General features: G+C 45.0%; 1 protein-coding gene across 1 annotated transcript in view; it reads right to left on the minus strand.

Annotated features, from left to right (window-relative positions):
* Positions 1–16,632, minus strand: part of UPF3A (UPF3A regulator of nonsense mediated mRNA decay) — a 66,429-nt gene that overhangs the window by 4,832 nt on the left and 44,965 nt on the right. The window contains exons 8-9 of the mRNA XM_082246009.1: positions 16,295–16,452; positions 809–1,106 (exon numbers count right to left, since the gene is read on the minus strand). Coding sequence (XP_082102135.1) covers positions 809–1,106; positions 16,295–16,452 — 456 coding nt within the window. The remainder of the gene's footprint in view (positions 1–808; positions 1,107–16,294; positions 16,453–16,632) is intronic.

The following is a 16,632-nucleotide window of genomic DNA, read 5'->3' on the forward strand; positions in this document are numbered from 1 at the left end:
GAGGAACTTGAATGGCCTGCACAGAGTCCTGACCTCAACCCGATAGAACCCCTTTGGGATGAATAAGAGCGGAGACTGTGAGCCAGGCCTTCTCGTCCATATCAGTGCCTGATCTCACAAATGCACTTCTGGAAGAATGGTCAAACATTCCCATAGACACACTCCTAAACCTTGTGGACATCCTTCTCAGAAAAGTTGAAGCTGTTATAGCTGCAAAGGGTGGGCCAAATTAATATTGAACCCTACGGACTAAGACTGGGATGCTACTAAAATTCATGTGCGTGTAAAGGCAGGCGTCCCAATACTTTTGGTAATATAGTGTATCTTAGAGACTGTGCTGAATATTTCCCTGCAAGAATTTCTGGCCATGTCACAGTGCAGAATTATTACTTCCTACTGTATCATGGGACATACTGGTAGCATGCAGTTGTAAACTGTGGGCACGTATTATATTAAATTAAAAAGTGCTATAGTTCATTATTCTGCTTGTATGCTCTTGAGTGGAAGTTTTGATCCCTTACATAGAATGTACAGGTTAGGATCATTTGCTTCCAATGGCAGGATATAGCTTTGATGCATAAGTATTACTATGCTGATTGTGTTTAGCAATATCAAACACAATAACAGTACCAACATCCAGAAAAGATGCTACTCGGAAAAAAAATATACTGAGTAAATGCATAGTGTTTTATATACAGTATATCTAATGAGCTTCTTTATGCCTTTTTATTTGTGAATGCATAAAGAACAGTAATTTTTACCGGGGCATTTTGGCAAATGAGAAATGATCCTAAAAGAATAAAAGAACCTTATTTCTTATGCGCTCCTTTTTGGATGCCATGTCATCACACTTGTCCTCTTTACCCAGTTTGTCTACTGCCTCCGCTGTATAACTGTTGTTGTGGCCTCCTTTCTTGGCACGATCTTGGTTGTATCCTTTTCCCCATTTCTGGTCTTCTTCATTCCTCCTCAGATACTTCTCAAACTCATAATGGCTCCTTGGCTTTCTGCTATCATCCATGCGATGATACCTTTGCCGTTCTTGATCTTTATCCCGGTATCTTCGTTCAATATCCCTTTGTTCTTTGTCACTGTCATTCTGCGTCCTAGTAGAGACAAACAACATTACACATTCAAATGTTGTCTCAGAACAGCGAAGAATTGCTTTCTCAAAACAAATGCCATGTACATATAATTTGTTTGCAAATCGAAAAAGCAAACAGAAAAAAAAAAAGTTATAAAATGTTAAAGTCTCATTATGCAACCCGTAACCTATGCATTGGGCCACTGACAGCTTCATTGTCTCAAAGTAAACCAATGGCAAATTTGGGCCAAAAAAATAGTCACCTAGAAGTGCGTGTGCATCAATTTCAGATTCCTTCAAAGCATCCTGGGACATGGAAACTAAGGGAGCTCTAATATGGAATTACCAATCATCTGCTGTGATCACAAGCTCTGACTCACCTTCTGCTACTTTTTTTCATCAAGATTGGGCAATAGTGACATGCAAGAGGTTGGGCAGTATAGATCAATGCTTGTCCAAAGCATGTTTAAATCCATATACTGTTGACTGACACACTACTTCTGCCAGAAGTATATTCCAAGATTTTTCTCTTTTGGTAGAATAATAGTTTCTAAGGTTAGTTTTGAATTTACTTCCAGCTAATTTAAGGTCACGTCCTCGTGTTTATGGTCTCAGCTTCCTCATGAAAATGTTGACCTCCTGAACCTTATTCACACCCATGTAAATAAAGGTTTTAATCATGTCTCCTTTTTGGAAGTGAGATCTCCAGAACTGGACACACTATTCTAACTGAGATCTAACTAAAGATCTATATAGGGAAATCAGGACCTTCTTCCTCTTGCTGTTAATCCTTTTAGTGATACACTCTAGAAACATATGTACATTTTACGAAATTATATTGTCCACAAGTTTGTGGACAACTGTGGAGGAATGTTTAAGAAACATACAGTAAGAATTTACTGATAAAACAACTAAGATGGAGATGCAGGTTAAATACAGCATAGTTTATGTGGAAAAGTAATTCCAGCTGAGCATTTAAGATGTGAACAGTTTGTGCAAAAATGGAAAGAAGAGGAAATTGATCATGGTAAAAAAATAATGCCATTAATAATGGAACAGAAAAATGTATATCTATTAAAAGGATCTTTAAGTAGCAACTCAGTAATTTTTTTTTAGACTAAGGAAGCGAAATAGACGAGATGGAAAAAAAAGGAAAAAAAAGAAAAAGAAAAGGAAAGCAAGGAAGAAAGAAAAAGAACACAGGAGAAGCACAAGAAGTAGGTAATAGCAGAAGTCAAGTTTTTGATGTAAATAATCTGACAGATAAGGAACTATCATAACATAATATTTCCCTATTCAGATAAGATTTGAATTTCTGCCCTACCCATGTGGAACAGCCGTTTTCATATAAGATTTAATAGCATATTAGGTTCAACCTAATCTCCTCTTTTAACCTAACACAATGGACACAAACCACCACTCACTCTGATTGGCAACGCCCCTAAACTTGCATTCTCCCACCTCAGCACTCCTGCAACCTGTCCAACACCCCTTTTCCTCTCTTCGATCACGTTATCAGTTTCACACTCTCCTTGTCTCCTACCTCCCATGCTTCCAACCTGCACACAGCCACCCATAGAAACCTTCCCCGCCTCAACCCTTCAGTTCTTCATTCTGCTACTGACATTCTTTATGACAAAATCACACCCTTGTCCTGCCCAGACCAGGCCAAGTCACCTAATTAGTAAATAGAGTCCACCTGTGTTTAATTTAATCTCAGTATAAATACAGCTGTTCTGTGAAGCCCTCAGAGGTTTTTTTAGAGAACCTTAGTGAACAAACAGCATCATGAAGGCCAAGGAACACATCAGACAGGTCAGGAAAACGTTTTAGAGAAGTTTAAAGCAGGGTTAGGCTATTAAAAAAGCTTTGAACATCTCACTGAGCACTTTTCAATCCATCATCCGAAAATGGAAAGAGTATGGCACAACTGCAAACCTACCAAGACCTGGCCGTCCACGTAAACTGACAGGCTGGGCAAGGGGAACATTAATCAGAGAAGCAGCCAAGAGGCCCAAAGTAATTCTAGAGGAGCTGCAGAGATCCACAGCTCAGGTGGGAAAATCTGTCCACAGGACAACTATTAGTCGTGCAATCTCGCCTTTATGGAAGAGTGGCAAGAAGAAAGTTATTGTTGAAAGAATGCCGTAAGAAGTCCCTTTTGGTGACAAGCTATTTTGGTGACACAGCAAATATGTGGAAGAAGATGCTCTGGTCAGATGAGACCAAAATTTAACTTTTTGGCCTAAAGGCAAAACACTATGTGTGGCGGAAAACTTGCACTGCACATAGCCCTGAACATACCATCCCAACCGTGAAACATGGTGGCGGCAGCATCATGTTGAGGGGATGCTTTTCTTCAGCAGGGACAGGGAAGCTGGTCAGAGTTGACAGGAAGATGGATGGAGCCAAATACAGGACAAACTTAGAAGAAAACCTGAAAACCATTTATCACTTTCATTCCAATTCACAATTATGTGTCACTTTGTGTTGATCTATCACATAAAATCCCAATAAAATACATTTATGTTTTTGGCTGTAAAATAACAAAATGTGGAAATTTTCAAGGGGTATGAATACTTTTTCAAGGCACTGTATGTGTTCCCTCTGTATCCACACTTGTGAGTGCAATATTTATTGTCTGGTTTTATGTGTACTATTTTAATAAAGGTATCACTGCACACAAGGCCGATGCCAGACTACTTTGCACCCTAGGCAAGGCCAGCTACTTGCACACCTCACCCAAAAAATAAATAAATAAATAATAAAACTGCAAAATTTTAAAAACAGTAGAAAATATTAAAGCAGCAAAACAGGAGACTTCATTTCTCCAACTAACATCGTCCAATCCTGAAGCGGAAAAGGTATGTGGAACGTTGGTGCAGTGTGTGGGGAACATCGGTGGTGTGTAGGGAACATCAGCGGCAGTGGGAAGCAGCCCTGGACTGGGACAAAAAATAGGCCTGGGCATTTTAGAATGAGCAGCCCAGTTTTTTTTTTTAATAAACAAAATTACAAATAATGACAGCGACCTGGTTTCTCGAGGACACAGCCCTCAATCTCCATCTCCCGAACCTAAGCAGCACAGAATGAATGAACAGGAATAACTCTGTACAGAGGCTTCCCATTTATTCATAAACGGAGGCATTGTAAACACAGTTTACTATAACTCAGTTATGAAAAAAAAAGGCATTTCAGACAAGGAAGGGGCTGGTAAAGGACACATTTACGTGCCCCTTCCCCACTCTCCATTTTGACAGATCCCCCGCAGCAGCCAAGCGGGCCTGGAAAGAGGAAACAGCGGGGCCGGGAGAGATCAAAGTGGGGCAGGAAGAGAGGAAACAGCGGGGAAAGAGAGAGGAAATAGCGGGACTGGAGAGATCAAAGTGGGGCCGGAAGAGAGGACATCGGGACTGGGAGAGAGGAAAGTGGGGCCAGGATTCCCTCCATTTCTCACCTGCAGCCGCTGAATGGCTGTGGGTGAGAGAGGAGGAAAGTCCAGCATTCAGCAGCTGCAGGGGATCGGTTTCTGTACATGCCGCTGTCTTGTTAGGACATGCCATGGCTGCGCCCTAGGCAGCAGCCTAGTTTGCCTAGTGGTAATGCCGGCCCTGACTGCACCATGTAGCTTTTTTTCTTTTGCGCCCTTTTTTACCCTCCTTTGTTAAAGAATGTTTTATGGGTTCCCAGCCCAGTTTCTGGAAACTGAATGCCTATAGCAGGAGGTGGGAGTATACCCTCTGCGACTGCCCCCTAGGCATGGTAAAGCTTTTTGCTGCCTAGTGTCCTACTCCTGTAGGGGGCAGCACAACCCAATGGTCAAGAAGATTTTGGAGCTGTGTCCGTCAATGAACGAAAGAGAAATCCAATTTTCTCTTTCGTTCATTGACGAACACAGCTCCTGATATTCTTAACCATTGGGACGTCCAAAAGCAGTGTTAAACATTAGGCGTGGGAACAGCGAAAAAGAAATTCCCAAGGCTAACTATAGCCAACCAGGTAAACAGGAGCTCAACCAAAACAACTGGAGCTCACCTGGAAAAAACAATACACCCTCAAACAAGACCAGGTCCTCTAAACAGCGGCCTGCAAAACCTTGTGGCCAAAGGAAGCATCCGCAGATGCCAACACATCCACTTTATAGAACTTTGTGAAAGTAAGCACGGCGACCATGTGGCCGCCCTGCAAACCTGCATCACCGATGTCTGATGACGAAAGGCCCAGGAGGCACTGAGTATAGTGTGCTGTGACAGGGAAAGGAGGAATCTGAACCTTGATGGAATAGGCCTAAACACCGTCTGTCTGATCCATCTGGAAATGGTCGCAGAGGAAGCTGACAACCCTTTCCGGGGCCCATCCGTAAGCGCAAATAGTGAGTCTGACTTCCTAAAAAACTTTGTAGCTGCCAGGTACAACCTAATTGCCCGGACCACATCAAAGGCACGCAAAGCAATTTCCTTCGGATGTTTTGGCCAGGGGCACAGGGAAGGCAACACAGTGTCTTCATTTAAATGAAAATCAGAAACAACCTTTGGAAGGAACTACGGACAGGGACGAAGAACCACCTCTCTGTGAACCACCATGTAAGGTGAACAACAGGATAACACCACCAATTCTGACACCCTGTGCACAGAAGTGATAGCCACCAAGAAGGCCACCTTCTGGGACAGCATAAGCAGGGGAATTTCCCAAAAATTCTCAAAAGGAGGACTGAAGGACTAAGAGCACCAAATTGAGGCCCCAAAGTTGCAACGGAGACCGCCCTGGAGGGGCCAAGTGCCTAACTCCCTGAAGAAAAGTATGGACCAGGGAGTGTGTGGCCAAGGGCTGTTGAAAGGCCGCTACGGGCGACACGTGACCCTTGATAGTACTCAAGGCCAGTTTCTGCTCAACCCCCCATTGAAGGAAGGTCAAGATCCGAGCCACCGAGAAAGAGCAAGGATGAACCCCAAGCGATTCACACCACGCAATGTACGACTTCCACGTACGATGGTAGATCTTCTTAGAAGTAGATTTCCTAGCTTTTAACAGTGCTGGAATCACAACGCAGACAAACCTCTATCCATCAGAACCTGGCATTCAATAGCCAAGCCATCAAAGCCAGCGACTGTAAAGCAGGATGGAAGATTGGTCCTTGGGACAGCAGATCCTCCCTGAGAGGAAGCTTCTAAGGAACGTCCGCGACCAGCCGCACCAGATCGGCATACCAAGCCTGGCGAGGCCAGTCCAGAGCCACTAAGATGACCAGAATCCCTTCTGCCTCGATCCTGCGTAAAAGTCTTGGCAGAATCTTGAGAGGAAGGAAGGCGTAAATAAGACGATACTGACCCCACTGGGCCACCAGCCCGTCTATGGCGTCTGCCAGAGGATCTCGTGACTGAGCCACAAACCTCTGCACCTTTCTATTGAGCCGAGACACCAACAGATCCACCTCGGGGGTGCCTCACGGGAGACACAACTGGGGAAACACCTCCAGATGAAGGGACCACTCCCCTTGCTCCAACACCTGCCAACTAGGATAATCTGCCTGCCAATTTTCCACCCTGGGAATGTGTACGGTGGAGAGGGCTGGAACAAACCATTCCGTCCAATGGTCCAGGCACAGTCTAATTGCTTGGAGTTCCAAGACATTGATCGGTACTCTGGACTCTTCAGTTTCCAGAGCCCCTGAGCAGAATTTTTGCAGAGGACGCTTCCCTAGCTGGACAGGCTGGCATCCGTGGTGACCACTGTCCATTACAAGGGGAGGAAGAATTTGCCCAGCCGAATCACCGGAGAACGAAGCCACCATATCAGGGACTCCTTTGGTCCCTGGCGTAGCCGGATCTGATTGTCCAGAGACTGCAGAGTCTTGTCCCATTTGGCCAGAAGCTCCCTTTGCAGGGACCTCATATGGAACTGTGCAAACGGAACCCCCTTATAGGTAGACACCATCAGGCCCAGCACCCGCATGCAAGTCCGGAGGGATGACTATCTGCTGGACAGCAGGAGATTAGTTGCAGCCTGCAATTTCTGTACCTTGTCCAGAGGAAGGAGCACTCTGGCTAAGGCCGAGTCCAGAGTCAGACCCAGATAGTCCAGCTTTGTGGACGGATCCAGAGCAGACTTCTGGAAATTCAGAATCCAGCCAAGTTCCCTCAGAGTTTGTATGGTGATTTCCAGGTTTTCCACCAGAGCAGTAGGAAACTCCACTCGCAGAAGGAGTTTGTCCGAGTAGCCCAGTACCGTGATCCCCTTTGGCATAACAACACTAGCACCGGGGCTAACACTTTTGTGACGACCCGAGGAGGAAGCACTAGTGACCTGCACATATTGGAATGTGAAGGTAAGCATCCTTGATGTCGATAGAGGCAAGAAAACTTTCTGAACTTTTGCACCCACACAAAGCAGTTCAGCGCCTTGAGATCCAAGAATGGACGCACCTTGCCTTCCTTCCTGGAAACTATAAACAGGTTTGGATAAAAACTAGTGATGCACCGAAATTTCGGCCACCGAAAATTTTCAGCCGAAAATGGGCTTATTCCATTTCGGCTGAAAATGGTTTAAATATGCCGATACTAAAGATGGCCGCCGCGGGCGCAGGTTTCAAAAAACCCGCCTCTGGCCGGCGGCCCGCCTCCCAGTGATGTCACTACTACTACGATCTGTGCATGAATGAATTAACACACCGGGCGGGCGGGCGAGCGGCCGCTAATAGCTGTAACTATGTGAGCGCTTCACTTCCCTGTCAGGCATGTATCTCCGCTGACAGGGAAGTGAAGCGCTCACATAGTTATAGCTATTAGCGGCCGCTCGCCCACCCGCCCGGTGTGTTAGTTCATTCATGCACAGATCGAAGTAGTAGTGACATCACCGGGAGGCGGGCCGCCGGCCAGAGGCGGGTCTTTTGAAAGGAAGGACACAGGAGGACTGGAGCTGAGAGTAAGGAGATTGCATTGGGATTGTGAGGGATGCTGAGGCGGGGGGGGGGGGACGCTGAGACGAGGTTACCAATGGCATTAGTATTATGCAGCATGAGGGGGTTAATGTATTGCCACTGCTGGTCACTGATGAATTAGTGACCAACCAGTGGCAGTTAATTAACCCCTTTGTGCTGCATTAGTGCAACCAGTAGCAGTGCAACCAGTGTTAATTAACACTGATACTTGTTGCACTAATGCAGCACAAAGGGGTTAATTAACTGCCACTGGTCGGTCACTAATTCATCAGTGACCAGCAGTGGCAATACATTAACCCCCTCATGCTGCATAATACAAATACCATTGGTAATTAAATTAACCTCTTGCCAACCCGTCACAGTACATATACTGCGACAGGGTGGCAGCTAAAAGTGTACGCCTGCCTGTTTTTGGTGTATGCCCCTGTTCTATCTATTTTAAAATTATTTGGGGGGAAAAAGTAATTTTCGGTTTCGGTTTTCGGCCAAGGGCATCCTGCATTTTCGGTTTCGGCAAACTTTCCAAAGTCGGAACCGGGACAATCACCCCTTGAAATAACAGATCTTGTACTGCCCCAAACAGACCCTTTAAGCTGGGGACAGGCGCAAGTTGGAAGGAAAGAACCTTGCCGGGGGACAAGAGCAAAACTCAATCTTGTAGCCGGATCGTATGACTTTGTGGACCCACTTTTGTCTTGTACCAGGGAAGTCCACGGGTCTGGAAACCAGTGAAGACGCCCCCCTACCTCCGATACGGTTGACGGCGCACCTTCATGCTGAAGTAGCCTTGTCCGCGGGTCTGGAGAAGCCCGCTCTCAGCTTGCCAGAACAGGTTCGTTTGAATCTTCCAGAGGAGGCCCTGAAGGACTTTGAGCCCTTGTTAGTCGACCCTGAGGTACGAAAAAAACTTCTTATGAGTCGAGAAGGAGAGCCCTCATCTACGACGAGGGTCGTTGCCCTTAGAAGCCTGCGGAAGAAAGGTAGTCTTTTCCCCCTGTAAGACCTTTAATGATGTCATCCAGGGTAGCTCCATACAGGCGATCTCCTTGAAAGGGAAAATCAGTCAAGGCTTTTTTTGAAGTCTAGTCCGCAGACCAGCATTTGAGCCATAAAACACGCCGAAGGACCACTGCCGAAACAGAGAGCCGAGCCACTAGGGGAGACGCATCCAAAGAGGCAGCACAAATAAACTTCAGCCCCTGGATCAGCTGGTCCGCCAACTCAGCAAAGGCAGGAGGAAGCTGTTCTTCCCTCCAGGTCATAGGGTAAAAGCTTAGCCCACTCAGTCAGAATTTGCAACAGCAGGGCAATGATGAATACCGGCTTTAGTGCCAAACCAGCCAGAGTGTACATATTGTGGGCCACAGCCCCTGCCTTTCTATCAGCCAGATACTTAACTTAAAGGCCGGGGACTCTTCAAACAGAATCATGATTGCCTTGTTCAATCTTGAAAAGTCTACCACCACCAATGGAACAGTCCACTTCTTAAGAAGGGACCCCTCATAGGGGTATCCCTTAGCAAATCACTTAGGGACCCTAAATGGATACTTTGGTCGTCCCCACTCTTTAGCGACAATTCTGTCAAAATAGGCGGGGAAAAAGGAAACATGTTTGCCTGGTCTTTTGTTACTTTTCTATATCACGCTCTGGATGGCTTGTGAGTGCCAAAGGGAACCTGCGCCTCCGTCACAGCTGCAGCTGCGTCCTCCATTTTCAAGGTCTCCAGCACAGATACAATCAGTGCTTTCGCCAGCACCTTTTCGTGCGCAGTTGCAGATGTAGAGAAATCATCCTCACAATCTGAGGATTCCGGGTGCGTGGTTGCAGACCCAGCAGGGAGACCCACTTCCGCGGCGGCCGATTTAGATTCAGGATCTGATGAGACAGATGAGGCAGGGGAAAGCTGGGGGTGCTTTTTGCTAGCCCGTCGCCCGAAAACCACCTCCACCCGGGACACAAAGGACTCCAGGACTGCCGTCAGTGCATCGATGGATGGTTGGGACCCGGAGGGCCCTGCAGCCTCAGAAAGGGAATCAGTTGAGAAGATGTGCTCCAAGACTCCATAAGTCACCAGGGGGACCCCACAAAAAGTGTAAAAATCTGCAAAGGGACAACCCCCAGTGCGCTGGCAGCACAACCCTGTTGCCAGGCACAAAGCACCAAGCGATCCTCAGCAGAGAGGGAGAAGACCCCACCAGACTCACCATCCAGCAGAAACAGGCACCCGCTGCTACCAGTATAATCTGCACTCCACAGGCGGCGATCAGGAAGTAAAACGATACAGGAGCCAGCACCAGGTGATGAGGAGGGGCTCCCACTGCAAAAAACATCCCAAGGAGGGGCCCAGGTCCACCCCAAAACCCTCCAGGGGGAGAGGGGGGGGGGCAGCTACTCACCATACCAGGAACCAGGCGGGCACCGCTCAAGACAGAACCCCTCGCCATCTAAATGGGGGCTATCGGCCAGGAGGAACGTTGCGACTCGGGCCGAGTCCCCGACTGGTGCTCTTGCTGGCTAGACTGGGGATCTAGATTATCCAGCCCATAGCCAGACTTTTTTTCTGCCTAGTGTCCTACTAGGGGGCAGTACTGTATAACCCAATGGTTAAGTATATTAGAGGAGCTGTGTCTGTCAATGAACGAAAGAGAAAGTGGATTTTAACATTTGGAGAGAAGTGTCAGAATAAGCTTGGGAAGGAGGTGGTTAACAGTCTGTAAAACTGATTGTGGAATAGAGTTGAGGAGCAAAGTTAGTCCAATGTATACAAGGTAGTCAGGAAAATAAGTGCAGGCATGCCAGGAGGAGTTATGTTCCTCCCAACACTGCTTGCATAATTTTAGCACTCAGAAAAGCCACATGAGCAGGGAGCCAGTGGCAACGCAGGGTGCAGCTTCTCTCAGGTAAGTAAACACTGAGCATCATTTCTAAGCTCCCACTGATCACCAAAGGGGCTCTGCTAGAGGAGGGCAGTGAGCACTGACCACCAAAGCTACATAGGAAATTGACCACGAGTGCTGCAGAGGACACAAACCACCAATGCTTCAGAGGACGCTGACCATTAATACTGAAGGGAAAACTGACAACCAATGCTGTAGGGGCCACTGATCACTGATGCTGCAGAAGACAATGACCACCAATACTGCTGAGGGCACTGATTATCAATGCCACAGTGGGCAATGACCACTAATGCTGCAGAAGACAATGACCACTGAGCACAAATATTCTAGGGGGACACTGGTCACCACCATTTAAAGCCTAAGTGTAACTAAAATGAAAACCAGAAAAATCAGCACAAGAGACGTAACTTACAGTCAGTAGAATGTGTCCCCTTTGCTGATTCCTCTTCTTTTAGTTGAAATTTTTTTTCATCCTCACCTCCGCCCTGTAATCTTCCAGTGTGGTGGGGGTTAACTACCTCAATAACAAGGTACATAAATATGGTCTTGTATTGTTGGGGTTATAGCAGGATCATATTTACAGCGACAACCATGACCCGTTACTATTATTTAGAGCCAGCGATTCTCTTTCTTGTAAAAGTGATTCAAACGGCTATACAGCCACTCAAGCACTTTTAAAGGTGGTGGAAGGGGGATCTCCTTTCCCAACGTTCAGCCGGGGATTGATGCATTCTGTGGCATTGTATGCACTGTGAACACTGGAAGGAACAGAAGTTCCTTCCCCTTTCTGTTATGTCAGAAAGTGGCGGTAGCAAGGATTTTGTCACTTCCGGTCTTGGTTTGTTTGTTTACAAGCCGTTACCGGCTTGTAAAGCAGTCGATTAAACTGATCTCTGCTTAAACAGCTGGTTTGGGGGCCAGAGGAGAGATATAGGTTTTACTAGACCCCAGATCTCTCCAAAAAGCGGACCTGTCACAGCCCTGGCTATCACAAGTGATCCTCTTTATCTCTTGTGATAGCAATACAGTTGATAAAAAAAGGTAAAGGAACAGAGTAAAATAAAATAAATAGAAATACATTTCTATTTTTTAATACCTGCCTTTTCCACTCAGCTGCTCCATTCAGAGAAAATGTACTACAGCTTCTATTAATGAAGAAGGATTGTTGAATGGAGGATGGGTGGATAATTATTTGCCCCACCCCTTATGTTCTATTCAGAGATGCTGTTTCAGTCATAGAAGTCAGCGAATGGAGTATTGAGAACTTTTGTCTAAACGTTCGTGGAAAATTTTAAATCTACTAGTGTATGGCTGCAGAGGCAATTTATGAAATAACTGGGTCTGCTTGCAATATTGTAAGTCTGGCCCCTGTTTGATTAAATAAAAATGAAGTGTACCACAGTGAAGAGTGGGTGTGGTTTTTATTGCACCAGGGGTGTTGCTAAGATGGTAAAATATGCACCTTTAGGCACACCAAGTAGAAGAGTGGGGCACACAGCACACAATTTTTGATGTTTATATTTGATTTTTACATCATATTTTTATTTTATTTAACCACTTCCATACCGAGTCATGAAAATGACGTTGGCAAAGTGGTTGTAAGGATCCGGGCCGCCGTCATATGACGTCGCCCGGATCTCCCCTCTACTGCGCGCCCCCGGGGGCGCGCAGCGCGGCGATCGGGGGTGAGGCTCGTCCCTCAGACATAGCCCATCCCTGATCAAGGTAAACAGCCAATAGAAATTGGCTGTTTACCATGTGATCGGCTGTGTCAATCACAGCCGATCACATGAGCGGCTCCAGCACGAGCCGCTCGTTCTCTCTGCAATGCGCGCCCCCGGGGGCGCGCAGAGCAGCGATCGGGGACGAGGCTCGTCCCTCGGACAGAGTCGATCCCCGATCTAGGTAAAGAGCCAATGAAATTGGCTCTTTACCACGTGACCGGCTGTGTCCAATCACAGCCGGTCACAAATGTCAACAGAGAACACGGTAACTAGCTGTCACCGTGTTCTCCTCCTCACACACTGATCCTGTGTGAGGAAGAGAGTGTGGTAACAGCTAGTTACCAATTACAGAGCACCCCAAACACACTGATTGCCCCCCCCCCCAATAAAGAGCACCTGTCACTAGCCCATCAAAGTACCCGAGTACCTGTCACCAGCCCATCAGGTACTCAGATGACAGGTACTCGGGTACTCTGATGGGCTGGTGACAGGTACTCGGGTACTCTGATGACAGGTACTCGGGTACTCTGATGACAGGTACTCGGGTACTCTGATGACGGGTACTCAGGTACTCTGATGACGGGTACTCGGGTACTCTGATGACGGGTACTCGGGTACTCTGATGACAGGTACTCGGGTACTCTGATGACGGGTACTCTGATGACGGGTACTCGGGTACTCTGATGACAGGTACTCGGGTACTCTGATGACGGGTACTCGGGTACTCTGATGACAGTACTCGGGTACTCTGATGACAGGTACTCGGGTACTCTGATGACGGGTACTCGGGTACTCTGATGACAGATGACCAGATCTCACAAAAAAGAGGTCCTGTCGTGCCTATTTCTATTACGAGGAATTTTTACATTCCTTTTAATAGAAATAAAAATGATCAATTTTTTTTTTTTTAAACGGTGTAAAAATAAAAAATAATAAATAAAATAAATAGTAAAAAAAAAAAAATTAAAGCGCCCTGTCCCCGTGAGCTCGCGCGCAGAAGCGAACGCATACAGAAACCCCGCCCACATATGTAAACGGTGTTCAAACCACACATGTGAGGTATCGCCGCGATCGTTAGAGCAAGGGGAATAATTTGAGCCCTAGACCTCCTCTGTAACTCAAAGATGGCAACCTGTAGAAATTTTTAAATTGTCGCCTATGGGGATTTTTAAGTACCAAAGTTTGTCGCCATTCCGTGAGCGTGCGCAATTTTGAAACATGACATGTTGGGTATCTATTTACTCAGCGTAACATTATCTTTCACATTATGGAAAAAAATTGGGCAAACTTTACTGGTTTCTTATTTTTTAATTAAAAAAAGTGAATTTTTTCCAAAAAAATTGCGTTTGGAAGACCGCTGCGCAAATACGGTGTGATAAAAAATATTGAAATAATCTCCATTTTATTCTCTAGGGTCTCTGCTAAAAAAAAATATATAATGTTTGGGGGTTCTAAGCAGTTTTCTAGCAAAAAAACTGATTTTAGCTTGTAAACACCAAATGTCAAAAAAACTAGGCAAGTGGCTAGGATGCATGATGATGCTCCTTGGATGTTAGGCCCCTCTATATGGCTAGGCTGTGAAAAAGTCTCACACATGTGGTATTGCCATACTCAGGAGGAGAGGCAGAATGTATTTTGGGGTGTAATTTTTGCTATTTACATGCTATGTGTTAGAAATATCCTATAAATTGACAACTTTGTGTAAAAAAAAAAAAAGGTTTTCATTTGTTTCCCACATTTTCCAAAAACTTGTGGAAAAAAATGACACGTTCAAACGACCCATAATGCCTCATAGAATATACGTTGGAGTGTTTGCTTTCCAAAATGGGGTCATTTTGTGGACTTTTCCCTTGTATTGGTGCTCTAGAGCCTTGAAAAGTGTGATAGGTAGTAAGAAAGTTTTATGTGTATTTATGCTCCTAGAACGCCTGAAGGTGCTTCTTGGACGTGGAGTCTCTTTTTGTGGCCAGGCTGTGTAAAAGTCTCACACATGTGGTATCACCATACTCGGAAGGAGTAGCAGAATGTATTTTTGGGTGTAATTTTTGCTGTGTACATGCTATGTGTTAGAAATAGCTTATAAATTGACAACTTTGTGGGAAAAAAAAGAGAAAAAATTTTTTTTCTTCATATTCCCAAGAATTGTGGGAAAAAATTACAACTTCAAAAAACCCACCATGTCTCTTACTAAATACCTTGGACTGTCTACTTTACAAAAAGGGGTCATTTGGGCGGTATTTGTACTGTCCTGACATTTCAGGGCCTCAAGAAAGGAGATAGGCAGTCAGTACATCTGGTGTGATCAATTTTCAGTAATTGGTACCATAGCTTCTAGACTCAATAACTTTCACACAGACTAAATAATATACACTAATTTGGGTTAATTTTACCAGAGACATGTAGCAGTATACATTTTGGCCCAAATGTATGAAGAAAAATTAATTTTTTGCAAAATTTTATAATTGAAACTAAAAAAAAGTGTTTTTTTTTCAAAATTTTTGCTATTTTTTTGCATATATCACAAAAAAAAAAAACCCCCGTTGTGATCAAATACCACCAAAAGAAAGCTCTATTTGTGTGAAAAAAAATGATAAAAATTTTGTTTGGTTACAGTGTAGCATGACTGAGCAATTGTCATTCAAAGTGTGAGAGTGCTGAAAGCTGAAAATTGGTCTGGGCAGGAAGGGTGTCTAACTGCTCTGTATGGAAGTGGTTAATTTTATATATATATATATATATATATATATATATATATATATATATATATATATATATATATATATATATATATTTTTTTTTTTTGTTTTTTTTTGAGACAGGGAAAGGGACTCAGGAAACAGAGTCTCTTTTCTCTTTCTGTGCAACCTTGGCTGAACTGCAGATGAAGGAACAGAAGGATTCTTTTCCTTTAAAAACTGGAGCATAGTAAGCTTCAGTAATGAATAAACTCAGGAATGATTGGCAGCAATGGCTCACTTTGATCATTCAGGAAGGGGCTGGTAAACATGTTTAACCCCCCCCCCAACCTGAACATGGCACTGATCTCTCGCCCTAGTAGCAGCTGCAGTCAGTGGGGGATAGGGAAGGACAGGAAAGCAGTGCTGAAGGGAGGGGGCGTCCTGAGAAGCAGTACAGTACAGGGGACGTCAGTGGGGGTGTCTATTTTCAGAGCTAATTTCACCTGTAACCTTCCCGGAGCACCTAAAGCCGTCAGAAGAAGAGAGCAGGAGATGCCGGCAACTGCAAGTGAGCCACAAGAAATCCATGCTGCAGGGGTGGGGTGGCGGGTAATCGGTGGCAATGATGCAGGAGATCGGTTGATTACTCATAGTGTGCAGTGTGTGACGTGGCACAGAAGGCCCCACTTCCCTTGAGGCCTGTGTGCCCCACACACACTTGCACAATGGATGATACGCCACTGTATGGCCAGCATAAGGCCTAGCAATGCCCCTGATTTATATCACAAGAAAGGACTATGTTAGGTATAAGTTTTAGTGTCAAACTTATGTACATTATCCTGTGTGCCATTACTTCTATGACCAAAACAAAAAGACCAGTTCTAAGAAACCAAAACCAAGTACTGTAATTAGAATACATTTTTCTGCAACAAACTGTTGTAAAACATTTAAATGGTGAAATAACCAGTCCTTACTTTTCTTTAAAGTCCTTGGCAAAGCTTTCAAAGGCTCGACTCTTAGTGGACCCAGAAGTAGACTTTTCCCATTTCGTTTCTTCCACCTCAATTCCTTCTATTTTCTCTTTTTGTTTGTCACTTATGACATCATCGCCCTTCTCAGGTTTCTTTAGAAGCTATAATCAGAAATATATTATTGTAAAAAAAAAAATCAGCATCAACAGGGATCATTTAGGTGAGTTCATAAATGATCTGTTAAAGGAACCATTGTGCTAGAAACCATATAGAATGTTTATTCATATTTTTTGGGTTAGGGTGTAGGAATATTTTATTTTCTTCATCAGCAGGCATTCCTA

This window comes from Pelophylax lessonae, assembly GCF_965119305.1.
Source record: "Pelophylax lessonae genome assembly, chromosome: 2".
Taxonomy (NCBI): domain Eukaryota; kingdom Metazoa; phylum Chordata; class Amphibia; order Anura; family Ranidae; genus Pelophylax; species Pelophylax lessonae.